Source organism: Vigna radiata, chromosome 7 (genome assembly GCF_000741045.1).
Source record: "Vigna radiata var. radiata cultivar VC1973A chromosome 7, Vradiata_ver6, whole genome shotgun sequence".
In the NCBI taxonomy this organism is placed as follows: domain Eukaryota; kingdom Viridiplantae; phylum Streptophyta; class Magnoliopsida; order Fabales; family Fabaceae; genus Vigna; species Vigna radiata.
Window position 1 is genome coordinate 55,396,172 of NC_028357.1, and position 19,786 is coordinate 55,415,957.

General features: G+C 32.7%; 2 protein-coding genes and 2 non-coding genes across 5 annotated transcripts; 2 read left to right on the top strand and 2 right to left on the bottom strand.

Moving 5' to 3' along the window:
- Positions 1–39: 39 nt before the first annotated feature.
- Positions 40–8,867, bottom strand: LOC106768946 (CBS domain-containing protein CBSCBSPB3). Its single transcript, XM_014654347.2, has 14 exons — positions 8,601–8,867; positions 8,120–8,288; positions 7,898–8,030; positions 4,258–4,428; positions 2,936–3,011; positions 2,703–2,822; positions 2,135–2,201; positions 1,891–1,996; positions 1,754–1,812; positions 1,279–1,385; positions 1,080–1,192; positions 816–895; positions 644–733; positions 40–566 (listed from the first exon to the last, which is right to left on the bottom strand). The coding sequence occupies exons 1-14, from the start codon at positions 8,723–8,725 to the stop codon at positions 393–395; spliced, it is 1,590 nt and encodes a 529-aa protein (XP_014509833.1). The 5' UTR covers positions 8,726–8,867; the 3' UTR covers positions 40–392.
- A 5,224-nt stretch (positions 8,868–14,091) lies between these two features.
- Positions 14,092–18,458, top strand: LOC106765456 (filament-like plant protein 3). 2 transcript variants are annotated; one of them, XM_014650084.2, is made up of 6 exons: positions 14,092–14,292; positions 14,403–14,455; positions 14,902–15,081; positions 15,748–15,952; positions 16,384–17,804; positions 18,018–18,458. In XM_014650084.2, exons 3-6 carry the CDS (start codon positions 14,971–14,973, stop codon positions 18,339–18,341), a joined length of 2,061 nt encoding a protein of 686 aa, XP_014505570.1. In that variant the 5' UTR covers positions 14,092–14,292; positions 14,403–14,455; positions 14,902–14,970; the 3' UTR covers positions 18,342–18,458. The 2 variants fall into 2 exon arrangements, with proteins under 2 accessions (XP_014505570.1, XP_022640116.1); XM_022784395.1 differs by lacking the exon at positions 14,403–14,455.
- Positions 18,459–18,585: 127 nt separating this feature from the next.
- Positions 18,586–18,670, bottom strand: TRNAM-CAU. Its single transcript is given in 2 exon segments — positions 18,586–18,621; positions 18,633–18,670. It is a non-coding gene; the product is annotated as a tRNA-Met (tRNA).
- Positions 18,671–19,712: 1,042 nt separating this feature from the next.
- Positions 19,713–19,784, top strand: TRNAQ-UUG. The gene has a single exon. It is a non-coding gene; the product is annotated as a tRNA-Gln (tRNA).
- The last annotated feature ends 2 nt before the right edge of the window (positions 19,785–19,786 follow it).

The following is a 19,786-nucleotide window of genomic DNA, read 5'->3' on the forward strand; positions in this document are numbered from 1 at the left end:
GTTCTATAATAATTCTATAAAATTAAGATCAATAACTCATTTGTAAATGCTCTTTATATTGATGCAAAAAAGAACGTCTTTGACATTAATTATGCCAAGACATTGCCTATACGTATATATTCCAGTACGAAGGACGAGGAGTTGATGCTAGCAATTACATCAGAGACAAAAAAATACAAGTGGCTATGTTAACTAATCACCTTGGTTTCACCACGGGGGACTAGCCCGAAAACAAAAAGACTCAAGCTTACGAACTTCAAATCATTGGCCTATTTCAGTATCCAAGATTTAGATTCCCTTAATTGTAATGAGCCTTTAAAAGGCAATAAGTGCTCTTGAACTCATACAGAGCGATTATTGCTTTTTTTGTCCCCCCAAATAGGCAATACATCTCAATGTTTGGAGTGCCTTAAGTAGACTATCATGCCAACGCTTGCTATAGCAAGTGCACTTGCAAATGTAATGGAGCTTACAGAAATAACACTGCTTTTCTGTATAGTAGTTGTACAAGGATTTGGACTTCTTGCTTTGGTTAAACTGCCAAAATCCAAATGCAACTTCAAAGCCTGAAATACAAAGAGGCTTTATATTAGAAGCAAATTGAAATGTCAATGAAAAAGCTAGAAGAAGCAGATATCTTCACCTTCACTCCTGCAGACCTAGCACAGCTGACAGCCGTACCAAGATCACTATCAGTTACAAGAACAATCTTATCACCTTCATCGTCCTCATACTATAAAAAGGAGGAAAAAGTCAGCATGATAGTGAACACACTCTCACAAAAGGCAGAAGAAATTTAGGAGCATGAAACACACCAAAATTGTAGGGCGTTCTCCATCATTAACATCAACTCTCTGCATGACTGTAGAAACTAGCTCATCTAGACGTTCAGTACCTAAAGGAAAAAAAGCAACACATTAATTGTAAATTCTCATAAGAATCAGAGAGGTAGGCAAGATGATAAAGATTACATGGCCGACGTTCAGATAAAAGTGTGCACTATGTTTGAGTCTAACATCAAAGACGGGAAAAAAGGGACTCTTAAAAACATCAATATTTTACCAAAGCAGTCAACTCACCACAGTTGAATCGATGCACGCGACCACTGAGATCCTCTAATTTGAAGGCAAATGAATTTGCATAACCAACAGATTGGCTTCCAGATTTTGCTGTATCTACCCCAGAAATGTCACTGCAATAGAACATCAAATAGGTCGTCAATTCATGGATCAGAACAAAATCAAACCTTTTGTCTAAACATCTACACAACCAGACTACCTATGAGTATCGGAATCTTCTGGTGGCTCTAGATTAAGAGCTGAGTCCCAAAACTTTTGCATAATTGTATTTGCCATATCATTAACAGCTCCAGAGCTACTCTCAACCTACAAACAAAGTACATTTTAGTAATCAGAATTTGGTATCTGTATAACAGTATCAACTGTTAATGCAAAAAAATACATGAATTTTACTACACAATATGATAGACTTTCAATGTTACTAAAGGAGCACACCCCACCAGATATAAAAAGTATTATGATTAGGAAGTCTAACCAGAACAACAGAACTAAATCTAAACAAGATTACCCGGGTACAACGTTATGTTACTTAAGGAGATAATAATCAAATATGATGAATGGGAATCTCCCAAACAGATGGAAAATATAAATACATAATCTACACACATACACACACAAATGCATATGAATGAACACCTCACAGAAGAATAATCAATCAGAAACATGAATTTTACCATCGAAATTGCAGCATGTGTTATCTGCAAAACATCCATACAAGCAACAACATATCCATCTGCAGAAACAAGAATAAATAGTCAGCACAAGGTCAGAATTAATAGACTGCCTACAAAGTTAGAAAAGTAAAGATCACCTTTGTCTATCACAGGAAGATGTAAGAATTTCCCATCATGCATCATATGCAGTGCATCCAATATTGTCGTATCTACCGATGCACAATCTGGATTTGGAGTCATTACCTAAGTGAGAAAGGGAAAGAAGAAAATCTACTCAGTTCTGAATATCTAGCAAAAGTTAGAACTAAACAAAAGAATATTCCTCTCAAAATAACCCTCCTTTTCCACTTATGTCAACAAATAATAGAATGAAATAGAAACCTTTTCCACGAGGGTCAACTGAGGAGAAATGTTTTGAGCCACAACACGCATTAGTATGTCCTTTGAACTGCATGAGATACACAGAACGTTTAGCATCTTACAATGGTTAAGGTGCAAATTAGAAAGGATCCAATTAGTATTAGAGGATTGAGGCAGATAAGGTGGGAAGTAGGAGTGGTTGGAAAATCCGCATAGGGCAACCGCATTATTACCTCCCGTCCATGTGGCAAGATTGAGAGAGAAATCAAGCAAGGGGATTGCTACTTGTTAGAAGGTTATGTACGAAAGTGAAAAAGAACAAAGGAGGGATATGGTGAGATGGGAAAGAATTGACTACGGTTTTGGGGCCTCAGCAAGAGGAGAGGGTTGCAGACCCTTGAGAAGTTCTAAGGTGTTTTTATCCTCCGTTTTTCCTATTTTCTGTAATAAAATGCCAGGATCCTACCAGATAACAATATATTTTATAGCCCTGAATTTAGAGTTCTTCTATATGAAAACAGGCAATTGTGTAAATTATTCCATACCCTTGACTTCAAAATGTGAATAAAGTTTTTGTAAAAGATCTTACGTGAGTATCCCCTGAATCTTGGTTCCTGACAGAGACACAATAACAGCTGAATTAACGCGCAATTCCTGCATCTTCTTTGCAGCTACATAGACGGGATCAGCAGGTGATACTATAGCAACCCTAGAAACATAAAGCTACAGAACTTTGTAAAACAATTTTATCCATTTACGCTATCATCTAGCAGCAATATATATAAAAAAAAAAAAAACAATAAAATATAATGTGAAAATTACTTTGTATTTTCATTCATTAGAGTTGACAGGGACGGTTTGAACATGCGCTCCCTCAATGTCTCTACCAAAGCACTAGCTGATAAATATGGTAGCAATTAAAACAGAAAATTAGCATCATTACAAAATGAAGCAGAAATATTCAAATATTGCCAATTCAAACACTTACATAAGGATAAAGCTACGACTATGAGAAGCTAATAACAGAGAACTCAAAAACACATGGTAATCACTCATCAGTTTGGTTCCCCATTCGTCTACTTAGCTTAATACCAACAATGAAACCCTTAAAAGTCAACCACTAAAGTATNACATCCAAATATATTTACTAAGAACACATTGCACAGATCAGAACAAATAAAAAAAAGAAGTCTTCTCACAGATAGACACCACATTTTGCCAACTCCTTCTANTNTTAATTTTTTTATTATTAATATGACTATTTGATTATGATGTGAAAGAAATTGAGAAATAAAGGAGGATAAATAAAGAAACAGAAGAATNAGAGAGCAAGAGGATAAGACAAACTATAGTGCGCATAACTATGAATAGAAACTAAAATTGCTAATATCATATATAAGAAGAAAAACACAATATCCACTTAAAGAGTAGGTAAAATATAACATTTACAATATGATTATGTGTGTGTGTGTGTGTGTATATAGTGAGAAGAACCTTTTTATGAGAGTGAGAAATGAATAAATATTGACCATTAAATATTATAATGAAAGGTCAAGATTAAAACATACAAGTAATGTGAGTTTCTTAAAATGTCATACTTCTTTATAAATATAAGGATAGATCGAGTTCCTCGAAAAGTAAATCTTGGTAGAGCCACTATCCTCATCAACTCTTAGTACATATTACATTTTATAGATCCAATCATTAAAAGTAAAGCAAATGCTGACTACAAGATTACATAACTACAAATGTCTTATTGATCTAAAATTTGATCTGCCTGAACATTGAGTTAATATCAAAATATTTAATGGTTTGATCAATAAAAATTAATATATACAAGGAGTTAAAATAAAATATCCTCCAAGAAAAGAAAAAAGAACAGATAGCAACAACCATAGAGCCCTTATTTCACTCATTTGGTAATTCACTTCATATCTTTTTCTATAAACTATCTAATCCCGTGTGTCTAATTTTAGCCACAACGATAAAAGTCTACAATATTTGTTTGCTCAAACAGTCGTTTCAGCTAATATGCCAAATAATAGATTTCATGTTAAAAGAACATAAAACTTCTGAACTCAAGGATGGCAGATGCAGTATAAACATATGCACGGAAGTGGATGTAAAGATAATTGTTAACCAACCAGATGCAGTGCTACCCCGGTGGCGCTCCACCCCTTCAACTGCAGCAGCAATGACACTGCTCTGCTCGGCAGCCTTCTCCATCCTGACTATTGCATCATAAAGACATCTGGTGATATCCAGTATGGCAATGACTTCACCATTTTCCACAACAGGGAGGTGCCTGAATTTACCTATCAGTTAAAATGAATAAATCATATCTCATTTAATGGATTACTTTAAAGACTGTCAAAATTAGTACAAAATTTAAACAGACAGGTGATAGAAAGATATGGCCAAGTCATCATCAGGTATCAACCAGATAAAGATAAATATCAACGGGGAAAGAAGTGCTCCATAGCAAAGAAGAAACTAATATGGCCCTGATTGCAAAAAGGAAAAAAAATGTGCAAGTTTTGTTGCAAATCAGACACATTTGTTGGGTTTGGAGGAAGACAACGTAATGCAACATAAGAAGAGAAAGCCAATCTAAAGGGGATAAAGCTGAAAAAAAAAAATTCAAGACAGCACATGTAATAAAAAAATTATGAAAGTCAAAATCTACAATGTGCATTAACAAAATCACTAAGTCCAAATGATTTAGAACCAAGAAAACTGAGGGAAGTATATAGAATCAGAAAATGGAAAACTAATTAGCTTTTGATCCATGTAATTGAAAAGTGTAAATAGCCAATACTGTAAGGAGACAAGATTATCACTAATCCCCATATTCTATGGATATCAGATATGCCACTATGAAGGTTGTTGGAATAGGTATTAAATATAGGTATTTGTTAGAATAGGTATTTGATATCGGTAGTTGTCAGAATAGGTATTTAATATAGTAGTTGTTAGAATAGGGTATTTAGTGTAGGTAATTACCAGTTGTATTGGAAAACTATGATATGTTGTACCTATGAGCTGTTGGAATAGGTATTTAATATAGGTAGTTAGTAACTGTATAGAAAAATTGCTATATGTCGTACCTATGAGTTGTTTACTTACTAGCTTTAGTTACCTACTTATTCTTCATGTAATTTTCTTCTATAAATAACAAAGATCAGCTGAGAGATAATCAATTTCTTAAGCTCTTTTTCTCATATTTTCAGTCTTATGTAAGGTAAAAGAAGAAAGGAACATTCCTAAGATCATAGGATTGAGCTCAAGTCATAAATGGTTCAACAACAAAAATAATAGAAGATCTATCTCTCAAATATGTCTCTAAAAACAAAGGTCCAAGTGATGCGATGTCAAATTATTATAATATTTTTATTTCACTTCTCCCAGGAAAAGAAACTTGAAATGAACTAGACATTTTTATAGGAAAGAGAAGACGTGGCTCCTACAAGAAGTGACAAAAAACATGATAAAACCCTCCATGTGATCCTCCAAAATTACACCAGTCCCCAAATTAGTCCCTCCATGATTTAAAATGCCCATATTAGTCCTCCAAATATTTTGTCACCAAATTAGTCCTTAATTTTTCAATATATTTATTAGTCCCTAAAAAATCTAACATATCACTATATTTGTCCTTATAATGGACTAAAGTAGTGATGAAAAGAATCTTTGGGGGACTAATCAAGTGATACACGGTATACAGAACAGCAAACATGAACCCATAGAGAAGAGTATCTTTTCCAGGATATGTCCTGTATGGAGATAAACGTACTAAAGAAGTGCATCCCTTCTTGAACCATCTAAATCATTAGAGATGTTTGTGCATTCTCTTGAAATTATTAGTTAACCTGTCAGTTAAATTGTAACTGATCTGTCCATTGTGACTGACTGTAACTCACTGCTGAATTAACAGTCAGTAGCCTATAAATGTATACTTTCCACTATTCAGTTAGCAATGAATAAGTTAATCATTTTCAGCATTTGCCTCAATCCTTCTCTTCTCTTGTTTTCTCTTTCTGCTCACTTTCTAACATGGAATCATGTGCTTCTAACTCTTAATCCAGCCATGGTTCCCCACATGGAACAATTCGTAATCCTGAAACATGTCCTTCTGCTACTTTCACACACCAGATCAGCCTCAAGCTTAATATACACAGAAATGCTCCTAGGAACAACGAATTGAGGGAAATATACATGGTGACAAGCTTTATCGATTCCTTGTAGATCCTACAATTCCTTCCTACTATCTTACCAAACAAAAGTTGGATATTGATGTTGTCAACCTAGTGTATTCACGTTGGGAACTGCAAGATTCATTGCTTTTCACCTGGCTACTATTCCGAGAGTTGTTCACTGTGTTCATTCATGACAGGTACAAGATAAAATTCATAAATTCTTCCACTCACAAATGAATGCTAGATCCAACCAAATTCATTCTGCACTGAAATCTATCACCAAGGGAGATCTTGTACCATGGTGGAGTATAAGTATTTGGCTCACGTCCAAGCCATTGTTGATGTGCTGCAGTGCTTCTTTTTATTGATGACAGTGCCAGCCTGTGACCTCTTGAAGCCATTTTTTAAGGTCTACCAGAAGAGTATAGTGTTCTTGCTGCAATCATTCAATATCATGCAGAACCGTGTGATATTCTCGAAGTTGAACCCATGTTTCTTTTGGATGAACGGAAACTAGAGAAACTCAAGAAAGACCCTCTTGTTGAGCCTCTCTCAGCTAATCTTGCACAGGTCATTCCCAAGCCCCAATACTAAGATCGGTAGGTACCCACAAGATCAAGCATAAGAAAACCATTCAATGATCCACTATTCTCTTGTGCTTCATGCAGAGGCCACGATCGCTGTAATGGTTGCTCACACAGCCACAAAGGTCACTCCTGTGACCATTCCTCAATTCAATGTAAGATAAGTCCTGACACCAACGTTTGTTGTCACAGGAATGCAAATCTTCATCCACCTACTTGGTCATGGCCTAATTGCCAGCACCCTCATGAAATGGTGGTAAGAATACACCACTGACATGGTCAGGAGTTGGGACCTTCTTAGTGGTCGACTGAGAACTGGTCTGGTTCATATTCCTTACAGTGGCCCAGGTCATTTCTCTGCCTGTCTCCAGATTCTTCTCAAGTCAATCAGAACTTTGACTTTTACAGGCAGTAAACTCAGCCTACACTGCCAATTATGGCATCTGTTACGGACAGTCATCTTCATAGTGGCTACTAGTTACCAGTGGTATCTGGATTCTGGAGCAACCCATCATGTCACAAACATACCAACCAACTTCATGACAGCTCAGTTGGCTAACTAATAATAGCAAGAGAATATACTAACGTCCCTAATATAAATTAAAAGACAACTTCTCCCAATTGCAGTAAGGAAATCACTATATCTACTTATAATTTTCTGCGAACATTGTCACAAGTCACAAATCCTTTTATCACACATCATTCTTTTTCAATAGCATAGTGATTCCAATATAAATTCAAAACAACTGATCTATTATTTGGTTAGCTCGTATCCTGGTTGAATACAGCAGTGCATCCTAGCTCCAACGTAACCAGACTTCTTCAGACATACCAAACAGCCGCATAAAAAGTTTTCCACGAAATGTATTTAAAATAACCGGGATCAGCAGAAAAACAATTGCCATTGTATCATCCATTTTCTTGAGGAATGAGCCCAAACAACCAAGTTTCGAAATGCCAAAAATTCAATAGTAACACTGGCATTAACAGTAGATGACACAAACCTTGGACCATCTTCTGAAGAGCTTCTAAGGCTAGTGAATCAGATGTCACAAATATCGGACTCCTAGTCATTACTTTTGAAACCATAGTCTGCTCAGGCCGTAAACCCTCAGCTATAACTCTTGTAGCAATGTCCTGAGCACAAGACAAAAACTTGTGAGACTTCACAATCACACACACGCACACACTCCAACAAAAAAACAACAAAAAGCAGAAACAGAAACCTTGTCAGTCATGATTCCAGATAGCAAAGCATTGGAATCAGTCAGCAAAACAGCATCCACACGCCGAGCCGCCATTCTCCGGCACGCGTCAAAAACCGTGGTCCCTTCGGATATAGTGAGGGCTTTCAATAGCCGAAGCTTCTTAACTGTCCTTTCTCCCCCATCAAACCTACACAACTTAATTCAATTAATACAAATACCCACAATTAAACCAAAACACTCATTCAATTCAACGACAACCCACCTTAAAAAGTTTTCATTTTTTTTTCAAGTCACCGCATCTTGTCAGGGGAAATCATACTTTAAACAAACAAACGTAGGTACAAAACCCAAATCTATTATCTCTAAAATAAATAAAACGGCTTAGCTGGATTGACACGGATCGGTTCATCGTTGAAAAGAGAAAATCATAAACCAATTCGAATAACAGAAGATGAAAAGATGAAATCAAAGAATATTGAGGAGAAGAAAAAGAAGTTACTCTTGTGGTGGCGGAGAAGAAGCTTTGCTGGGAGGCTCGCTAAAGTTTCCGTTTTCGATCTTCTTGGACAACGAGGGAGCGCGTTTATGAGGGCCACTGTTTCTTCTCATTATGTGGCCACTCATTTTCAGAGACAGAGGTTACGTTAGGGTTCTTCTTCTTCTCCTTCTCCTTCTCCCTCTGTCACCACCGCCCCTGTTTCCCTCTCCGTTTCTGCAACCTTTCTTCTCCTCTTCCTTCGCTGAAAAATGCTATTTTTTTTAGTAAAAAAACCAATAAATGTAAATAAGTGAATAAAAAGACATCATTTGGATTTTGTTTTCACTGTAAAAATAGAACAAATTTTAAGTGGGATTTGTGGTTTGGATGTGTCCACTTGTCTCTGCTTTTCATTTTTAAGGAAAATAAGCTCTTTTCTTAGAACACACTTTTTTAATTTTAAGTATGTTTCTATTATATTCAATAAATTCACGTATAAATCAAGATTAAAGACTGTTTTTTTTTCAGCTTTCTAAGCGTTTTTTTAAGAATAAATCAGAGAAAAGATTAATAAAATTGTAATGACAACAAGTCAAGCAAATTTTATTAACAAAAAATAATTATCTGGTGAAATTTTTAAACAGATGTTAGAAAAGGCAACCAAATTATCATTATACATTGTAATTAAATTACCAGATAAAAAATTATACTGTAGATACGTGCATGGCTTATTCTTTAAAAAATCATAAAAATGTGAGATTAACTTTTAATTAAAAATATTTTAAGAAAACTATTGAAATTCATCTGAAACTAACAAAAAAAAAAACTTAACCATGACGAATTTGAAAATAAAATATTGATTTGTTGAAAGGTCTGGTGAAGTTAATTTGTGTAACTACCTTCAATGTTTATGTTCCCTTGAGTAGGTAGTAAATTCAATTTTCTACCATAATTTATGTCTCGTTACAAGTTTTCATAAATAAAACATTAAAAAATACTTAATGATACTTTAAATTTTGAACATTTTAATATCATTTATCATTATTTAATTCAAAATTATTTTACAATTAAAAATAATTATCATAAACATAAATAATGACACATTAATAATATTAAAATATTGTAAAAAAAATATTATCAAGAAAAATATTATCAAGCATCATTATCTTTAAAAAAATAATAAAAAATAGCTGACATATTTTTACTCGACAGTGTGAATTGAATGTGAAGAATAATTGTGTTCTTGCGTGTATTATTAAGTATGTGTTTTTGTCAAGTGATGATTGTGTTACTTAGATGAAAGCTCTTTCTTTTCAGAGTATACATATAAATGTGTCTTCTTTGTAAAGTAACCACAATATTTTAGTTTATGTTTGACTTTCGTGTAGGATTGAGACTTTTTCTTAATGATTTTTTAAATACGATTTTTATTATTTCAACGTTATATTAATATTATTTGAGTCATTCAATAAATTCTGATGAAAATTCAAATGAGATAGTATGGTTCGTTTTAAGATTTTATTCATGATTTTGTTTTAAAATATATCTTGGAAGTAGTAAGAGAAAAAAATGTTTAATTACATTTGACTTCGTTTATTAAACTATATATAAAATTATTAACTGTGATAAAAACAGTAATAAAATTTAAATAATGCAAAAGTTCTAGTTATGATTGCGTTAGATTATTTTCAATTTTTTTATTATAATTTTTAAAATGTACTAATTTTAATATATTAAAAAATTAATATATTTTAAAGTAATAAAAATAATTATTTGGAAACATATTAAATAGATAGCATTACAAACTTGTATGAAAATACAAATTTTTAAAAATACTTTCCCAACACAACACAACACAACAAAACCCATTTATATCCATATTAATAAACTATAATTGCATAAAAAAAAACACATCAAGACACAAAAAAACATTATTCCCTTTTGATATGAATGAATGTAAGTGAGATGGATTGTCGTAGAGCGTTTGATATAATGTGCTTACATGGTTGAGAAGAATATTCGAGTCTTTAAGTTTGTAAATTGTTATTTAATTTTGGACATTGCATATTTTTAATTTAATTTGCATATGTCACGGGATAAAGGGTTTAGTTCGTTAAGAACGAATATAAATAAATTATATAAAAATCATTTTAAATTTTAAATTAAAACATTGTGTATATTATTTATTTATTATTTATCGGGTGATGTATTCTAAATTAACTAGTCCTTTGATAGTTTATTTTTTTATGAATGCTTTGAATGTGGTTACGCATTATGCGAATGAAACTTAAAAAATATTTTTTTTGACAATATTTAAATATTATTTACGTATCATTCTATGATTTATCTATGGTGATATTTATAATTATTATTATTATTGATTGTTAAATAATTTTGAATCAATCACAGAATGATACATAAATGATGTTCAAATATTATTAAAAAAGTATTGTATGAGTATCATTATCCTACAAAGGAGATTCACGTTATGCATAGACAGAACACAGAATAAAACTTGTTGTCAAATTTAAGCTAGAAAACGAGGAAAAGGATAAAGAAATCAGAGTGAGACAAACGGCAACAACCCATGCATGCATTTGCAAACCTCGGTATGCTGACATTGAGATCATGTTTTTGCATACAATGTACATTAGTTTTGGGTTTTAGATTCACTGGATCACACCATCACAATTTTCTTTTCTTAATCTTCAATAATATATAATTCAAGACATGTGTTTTCATTGATTCACAAGCTTTCAATTTATAGAGATTTAAGGTTGAGTTTAGGTTTTAGTAAAACAATAAATTTAATTATAATGTAATTAAACATCTATTATTTTAAGATTGTGATGTTATTTTTTATGTGTTGTGTCTTATCATGATTATGTTTTTTTTTTTTTTTCTGAAAAGACTTATAAAATTTGATTCATTTTAGTGATCGTTTTAGATCAGGACCAAGCATGATTAATCTAACGGTATTATATTATACATTATTTATATTATGTTATAAAAACTAAATTATTTTTATTGAAAATTAAATTATACTGTTTTGTGATTCGGTTTAAATTCTATTAACAGTTCAATTAAGTGTTTCAAATCGTAAGAATATATACAACATGATTAAAGCAAACAAAACAGTATAAATCAATTTTTTATAGAAATAATTTAGTTTTTATAGTATGGATATAGTTTAGTACAGTTAGGTTAATTATGCTCAGTCATAGTTTAGATGAGTACATCAAATTTTTTATATGAAATATTTTATTAATTAATGATTCAGATGTTTTGTTAGTAAATCATAATACAAATAGAAAATATCTGTATTAATTTGATAAAAATTGTTAGAAATGAAAATGTTGGTTTATATGATTTGGATTAAAAATAAATTATACTCATATCTTATTAATATTATTCTTAAGGTGAAATTAGAACGAAAGATTGGAAATTTGGATGGAATTAATGCATAATTTTTAGCTAAAAGTAATGATCTTATATTTGTTACACACAAGGAAACTATAGGGAAGTTTTGAAATGATAATTTTTAGGAGAAATTAGATTTTATTCCAAAGAATAGCAAAAGGCATGAATGAGGAGATGTTTCAGTTGATAATGAGTTGTTATGCAAATTTGAAGTGCCCAATGAAAGCAAATATTTCCTTTTGAAGTCTATAAAATAATGTTACGTTCACTTTGGGTTTCACTGAAATTAATTAAAAAATGAAACTACTTTAAAAAATAAATTAATTTTTCATAGTGAAACCAAACATAAACCTTCAATCACATTTTGAACTTTTCTAAAAAAACATTGCTTTCGTGCAATTGACTTCGACTTCTCTGTAATATAATCTCACAACAACCATTCTCAAAAAACAAATAATTAGGATATTTGTAAATATTAATTCAATATTTTTTTACAAAAAGATTTATAAAAAATAATATTATTAAATATAAAATATAAAATATTAAATAATACATGTTTTTTTAATGTCAAATATTTTAAAAATATATATAAATATCAAATAAAAGAATCAAATAACAACTCAATAAATGCTAAATAATAATAAAAAACGATAAAGTAATTAAATGTTTGTCTTGTAAACATATAACGAAACTAAAATCATAAAGAAAAGTTAATATACTTTTTTTAAAATTATTTAATAAATTAAATATGTTTTTGCAACTTAAAACAGAGATAACACGAAAACGATAATATCTATCGAGACGGGTATACATACATTTATCCAATTTAAAAATTTGATATTACCATATTCGTACTCAATCAATGCAATTTTATATATATATATATATATATATATATATATATATATATAATGTAAACAAATTTAATAAATATAGCCTTAAAGTCTAAACTTTGCAGCTAATTGAAAGAAAAATTATTTTTTAAAAAATAGCTATTAGAATAGAAGAATATTTAGTTACGCCTAGATTTCAGTTAAGTGTCAAACTTTATATGCATTATTTAATGCGAAACGTGGTAATATGTATATTAATAAATAAGAACTATTTTTGTGAAAAGTGAGATAACTTAATTCAACTATTAGCTTAAATTAAGGAGAACTAACTCCGAGAGTTTTACCAAATTTGATACAAATATGTTGATGATTAAGAAGTATTATTATTGATAACTACGTGTTGAGTAACACATCAACAACATAATAATCATTTTAATTCAATACATCATTGATATAAAAAAATGCAGTTATTTTCAATAATATTTCCATTTATTGTTTAATAAATTGGACGGTGGAATATCGTATCAACCGTAATAGAAGCATTGGAATAAATAGGAAAAATACATTTAAATAACAATATTCACGAAATTCCAACACATGATTCGACAATACATCCCCAAAGTCAAACAAGTTAGGCCTGCGGAGTCATTCGTAATTTGACTTTTTATAATATACAGAAATTTACAATATAATAATTTTTAAAAAAACACATCCACGTCACATAAGAATGAAATTATTTATGTTTAAGGTAAATACACATAAATCTTTACACATGATAAAATTAAGTCCTTACGTTTTTGTATCACTTTAAAAGATCTCTTACCATTCGAAGTCTTTAAAAGATCTCTTACTATTCGAAGTATTTATGTATAAATATCTTATGTGAGACTTGGTTTGTACACTAAGAAAAAAAATGTATTTTAATGGTAAAATTAAAAGAAGTCTTTTAAAAAAAATGTAGCTGTCATGTTGTGCGTGGAAAGTACAGTGAGTAACATAGTATGGATGTAACAGAGGACAGAAACATAAACAGTAACAAAAATCGAATCAGATTTTGTAGAGAGAATGAAGGACCAATGAGCGGGAATAACGCGCCCCTCGTTTGAAAAACACATAAAACACGCACAAGCTCATCACATCTAATAATTACCACCAAATCTTCGACAAAGTAAACAACACAACAAAAAAGGATTAAAATTACATAACACTTTTCTTCTTCATTTTCTTCTATTCTCTCACACTCTCTCTCTCTCTCTCTCTCTTCACATGGTCTTCCCCACCCTCTCTCTCTCTTTCATTATTTCTTTTGTTTTAATTTTTGGTTTTTATGTGTGACAAAGAAACGTGTTGGATAATATATCTAAATCTTCGCATGATGTTCCTTGAGCCATGAAAAATTCCTCTGACATTCCTCTCCGATCTCCATAGCTTGTCTTTCCACACACTGGAAGTAGTGGAAGGTACTATATCGCATTCTTGTCATTTTCAATTGGGTGCTTATCGTACTTCTTGTGGAGGAAAATCGTGAGAGATAATTCAAGTGGGTCAATCACCGCTTCTTATTTTGCAGATTTTTTTTAGTCTCAATGTTGGACTCGATGGCGTCAATTTGAGTAGTCCTTGGTAGGTGACTGTCAGAGGAGTTGTTACTATTTCCAGTTGAGAGCAATATCCATGAAAACGAGATGAAATTAAATGAAAAGAAAAGAAATCGTTTTTGTTTATTTTACTTTTGACGTTTCGGAGTCATCCCTTTCAAGTCTCCTTTCAAAGCGCTACTCTTTTATGGGAAGTTTTTCAATAAAAGTTGGGAATGGAGGTAGATGGGTTTGGGTGGGAAGTGAATTCTAAGCAAAGCTCATAACTAACCACTTTTCTTCTGTTCCATTTCAAACTCGATTCTGGTTTCACTCTCCTATTTTTCTTTCCCTTGAAGTGGGGATTTCGCTTGCAGAATGCAGATTTTGATAGCTACCTGATTGGTGTCATTGTCATGTACCAATTGAGTCTTGTTTCCCTGATCAAGTTTTTGAGTTTTTTTTGCGTTTTGTTGTGTAATGGTGTTGTAGGTGGGTCATTGTTTTTGAGGGAATAAGGGAGGTGGTGCTAGTTGCTGCTTTTTGCTTATAAAATCATAGATGGACCGGAGGAGTTGGCTTTGGCGCAGGAAGTCATCTGAGAAAAGTCCAGGTGAAACGGAGAGTTCTGGTTCAATCTCATCTCTTTCAGAAAGGTTCTCTGATGATCAGGTGGGCCTTGGAACGGAAGCGGTATTCGTGTGTTTAAATTGACTTTTGATTGCTGAGATGATTTGTTATGTGCTTTTTTGGGTAACTGTTCGCACGGTTAAATCCTATTCAAGATGCTTGATATAGTAATTTCGTAGTGATCCTTGAAATTGCAGACAGATGTGACTGATATGGCTGCAATTACAGTCACGGATCATTTTTTATAATCTCCTATTTCTTTATATCTTTGACAATTCAATCTTGTACTACTTCGATAGTTGTTTGGTGGTGAAACAGCTTATCTGGGTTGTGACCACTTTCTTAAGATAAAATCATACTCCTTGCTAAAGGAGATCAAGAATTTAGAGGGAGGGATACGACTTCAAGGCTTGATTAATAAAAAAACAACATACCATTTCGAAAAGAAATCATGATCTTATCGCAAAGGTTTCGTGGAGTCAATATTGCAAAAGTTCATACTGTGAGATAGCTTGTAATGTGTAGTCAAGATGAAAAGAATGGTTAATGCTTGGTCTCAGGTTTTAAATGGACTCATTCCTTTTTTAAGCATGGTGGACTTTGTGTTTAATTATTCCCTTTTCAAGTGTGAGAACTCTGCTTCTTCGGATTATTGTGAAGTTGGAAAAGAGGTATGAGGAATCTGATTCTTTTTCCTATGTTGTATAGGTATATACAACACACGCTGCTTTATCACCTGAAGTCACGTCTAAGTCTGCACCAAATGACGACGTTAGTACCCCAAAAATGAGTAAAGAAGAGGTTACGGATGTAAAGATTCTTACAGACAAATTAGCTGCTGCTCTTCTGAATATTAGTGCTAAAGAAGACTTGGTAAAACAGCATGCTAAAGTTGCAGAAGAAGCTGTATCAGGTATTTATTGTTTGGCCCTTCTTATGCATGTCAATGGAAATTGTGCTACCTCAGATATTTATTATCACAGCAAATGGGTTGGGCGTTCGACCACAAAATGGATACTTTAAGGTGATTAAAAAGAAAAATTCTTGATGAAGATTTCTTTGCCTCTTTAGATAATGATTTTGACACTTTTTTTGGACAATATTTAAATTCATTGAGTTTCAGATGGTAAACTTATTTATCAGTTTCTCTCTGAAAGATTTTATTCATCAATGTCGTTGTTATGTACCAATAAATTTGAACAGTTTGGTGGTCATTATGACTAACGCAATCTTCTGCTCTAATGAGCTATTGGGAATCCATATTATTTGAAAACTTTGCTTTTTACCGGCCAGAAAATCTGTGTTAATTGAATGAAAGTTTTTTATTAGCTTCTCATTTTTCAGGCTGGGAGAAGGCTACAAATGAAGTGTCATCTTTAAAACAACAGCTTGATGCAACGAGGCAGAAGAACTCAATTCTCGAAGACCGAGTTGGTCATCTTGATGGTGCACTTAAAGAGTGTTTGAGGCAGCTTCGACAAGCCAGAGAAGTGCAAGAGCAAAAGATTGTTGAAGCTGTTGTGAATAGTTGCCGTGAGTGGGAATTCAACAAATCTGAACTTGAGGGAAAAGTTGCTGATCTTGAAGCTCAACTGCAATCAGCTAAAGCAGATTCTGCTGCATCAATTCGTTTTGATCTTCAGCAGAGCCTAGAGGCTGTGCAGAAAGAGAATTCAAGTCTTAAACATGAGCTGCAATCTCGACTGGAGGAACTAGAACTGAGGATAGTTGAGAGGGATTTGAGTTCTCAAGCAGCTGAGACAGCTAGCAAGCAACATTTGGAGAGTGTCAAGAAGGTTGCTAAGCTTGAGGCTGAGTGCCGTAGACTGAAAGCCATGACTCGTAAAACATTTTCTGTCAATGATCACAGGTCTGTGACTGCATCTTCGGTTTATGTTGAGTCTTTCACAGATAGCATGTCGGATAGTGGAGAGAGGCTACTAGCAGTTCAAAGTGATTTGCGTAAATTAGGTGGATGGGAGATGAATGAATATGAGCTAAGTCGTTTTGATTCGTGCTCGTCTTCTTTAGTTATGGATATTGATCAACTTAAGAACGAAAAGACTAATGGAAAAAATCACATGGTCCCTTCAACTGAGATCAATCTCATGGATGATTTCCTTGAGATGGAAAGGCTTGCTGCATTTCCAGAGAATGAAAGTAGAAGCAATTTTGTTAGGGAAGGAGTAGCATCAGATCAATCCAATGTTGATCAGGCTACTAGAGAAGCTGAAGTGGAGGCTTTGATTCAAAAGAATGTTGAATTGGAGAAGAAGCTGGGGAAAATGGAATGTGAAATGGAAGCTATGATTCAAAAGAATTCTGAATTGGAGAAAAAGCTGGAGAAAATGGAAGCGGGGAAAGTTGAGGTAGAGATGGTTTTGACCAAGTACCATATGCAGCTCGAGACATCAGAGAGTCAGATTAGGGAAGCAGAGTTGAAGGTAGCAGAGTTTCAAACTCAGTTAGCACTTGCAAAAAAATCAAACCAAGAAGCATGCGAAGAACTGAAAGAAACAAAAGCAAAGAAGGACATAGTCGAGTCCACACTCAAACTTACTCAAACTGAAGTCGAAAAGCTGATTTCAAAAATCTGTTCTTTGGAGGAAGAGATTCAGAAGGAACGAGCTTTCTCTGCTGAGAATTCAATCAAACGTGGAAAATTGGAGGAGGAGCTCTTGAAAATGAAACAAGAAGCTCACGTTCAGCAAGACACCGAGATAAAGCACAGGGAAGTCATTAATCACAATTTAAAGTTAAAACAGGTCAGTATGCTAAAACTTATCAGGGAACTTGTTTTTTTAAGCCTTGTTTAATGTGTTTGTTGAAACTTGCTAGCTAATCTTCTGGCATTAATTTTTTGATGATGGAATTCATCAAAGTGAAATATCCCTAAACATGATTCTCCAACCTTTTGTTGATTAAAACAAAATCTTGCATCATGTGTTTTCATTTGAAGAACTTGGCATGCTCTGCAGGAAAAGGAAATTGCATTGGCTGCTAGTAGATTTGCTGAGTGTCAGAAGACCATTGCATCTCTTGGACAGCAGTTGAAGTGCCTTGCAACTTTGGAAGACTTTCTACTTGATTCAGACAACCCTATGGAGTCAACCTGTGAAGTCACAAAAAGTCCCCAAAATGGTGAGCAGATGAAACTACCTCAGAGTGATTTGAGCATACCCAAAAGAGATTCTGAATCACCCATTTCGTTAAACTCATCAGTTACCAATGAGAAAAGCCGAAATGGCTTTAGTAAGTTCATCCCTAAAAGCAAGAGTGTAAGCAAAAGAGGAAGTCACTGAGAAAAAAAAATGGACAGAAACTATACATGATAAGGATAAGGTTTATTCATTTTATATCATGGATTCAAATATGAATCCATAGCAAAAATAGCAATACATAAAGTCCAAATTTTAAAACGCTTTTTCTTGTAGTTATGTTTGACCCATGCCTCTTTATATTTAGACTAGAATGACAACTTGGTACCCAATGTTCAAATCTTTCAAATGACTTATGTTGAAACCAAACATACCAAAAAAAGAGATTTGGGGTGAGAGAGGCTCGAACTCTCGACCTCAGGATTTCTCTAAAGCTATGAGACCTACGCGCTAGCCAACTGCGCCACCACCCCTTGGATGATACTTAATCAATTCTTTAATAAATTTTATATATCTTATTGGAAACTTGTGAAAAAAAACTTAATTAAGGGTGTGTTTGTTTCAAGTTTAAAAGCAAGGTCAAGATTAAGATAATGGTTAATTTGGTTCATGACATTGAATCTGTTGTAAATTTATGGTTTTTGTTGTAAAATTGTCATTGTTGATGAGAATTGATGGGATTCATAATTAAATTGGGTATGGATTAAGAAGCTTTCCTAATTATTTGCATTGTAAGATAAAAAGGAGGAATGAAGGAGAAATAAAGAGTAATAAGGCCACTTGCTTGAGATGGTCTTCTTCACTATTTGAAGTACGTGTCACCAAATTTTATATAGAAAAAGTGTTTCTTCTTCTTTTTTTTTTTGTTATAAATTTATTATAATTTTTAAGTAAATTTCTTATAATATTAAATATAAGTTAATTGAAATAATATCATTATGATCAATTTCGATAGTCAAGTTATTATTTACCTTTTAAACCCCCAATCACAATTTATTCCAATCTCTTGATACATATTAAGGTCAACTATGATATTGAGGTGTTTTTCACTTTAAAATTCATATATTAGTCATGATTTTATGATTAAAAAATACTTTATATTGTTTAAAGAGAAAAATTAATTTAAATTATTCTTAATTTTTCCTCACATATATATTTCTTTGACAATGCTCTACATTGCTGAAATTTTAGACTTGCTTAACTTATTATTTATCTTTCTCTTACTTTGTCAAAAATAAACAAGTCACTCTATGTTAATTCTTTTTCAATATTTTCCCTCCAAACACACCCATCTTTAAAATCATAATAAAAAATAAACATTATATATTAGAATATTTCACTAATTAATAAATAACATGAACTATTAAAATAAGTAACTTAATACAAATGTTAGACCAACTCTAACATAGTCACTAAGTAAATTTGTTTCCTTTTAGTTCTACACGTACAGAAGTAAAGCTAAAGGCGAGGTTGAATATTATAAAATAGTAAATATCAGTTAAAGCTATCAATAAGGGTTCTATGGTGTAGTGGTTAGCACTCTGGACTTTGAATCCAGCGACCTGGGTTCGACTCCCGGTAGGACCTTT

Excerpts from the sequence above, each read along its gene's own strand:
- LOC106768946 (XM_014654347.2), bottom strand. The coding sequence starts at position 8,725 with ATGAGTGGCCACATAATGAGAAGAAACAGTGGCCCTCATAAACGCGCT. Across the intron at positions 8,031-8,119 it reads CTGGAATCATGACTGACAAG|GACATTGCTACAAGAGTTAT; the intron begins GTTTCTGTTTCT and ends TCTTGTGCTCAG. Across the intron at positions 2,202-2,702 it reads AAGATTCAGGGGATACTCAC|TTCAAAGGACATACTAATGC; the intron begins GTAAGATCTTTT and ends TATCTCATGCAG.
- LOC106765456 (XM_014650084.2), top strand. The coding sequence starts at position 14,971 with ATGGACCGGAGGAGTTGGCTTTGGCGCAGGAAGTCATCTGAGAAAAGT. Across the intron at positions 15,082-15,747 it reads AAAGGTTCTCTGATGATCAG|GTATATACAACACACGCTGC; the intron begins GTGGGCCTTGGA and ends TATGTTGTATAG. Across the intron at positions 15,953-16,383 it reads TGCAGAAGAAGCTGTATCAG|GCTGGGAGAAGGCTACAAAT; the intron begins GTATTTATTGTT and ends CTCATTTTTCAG.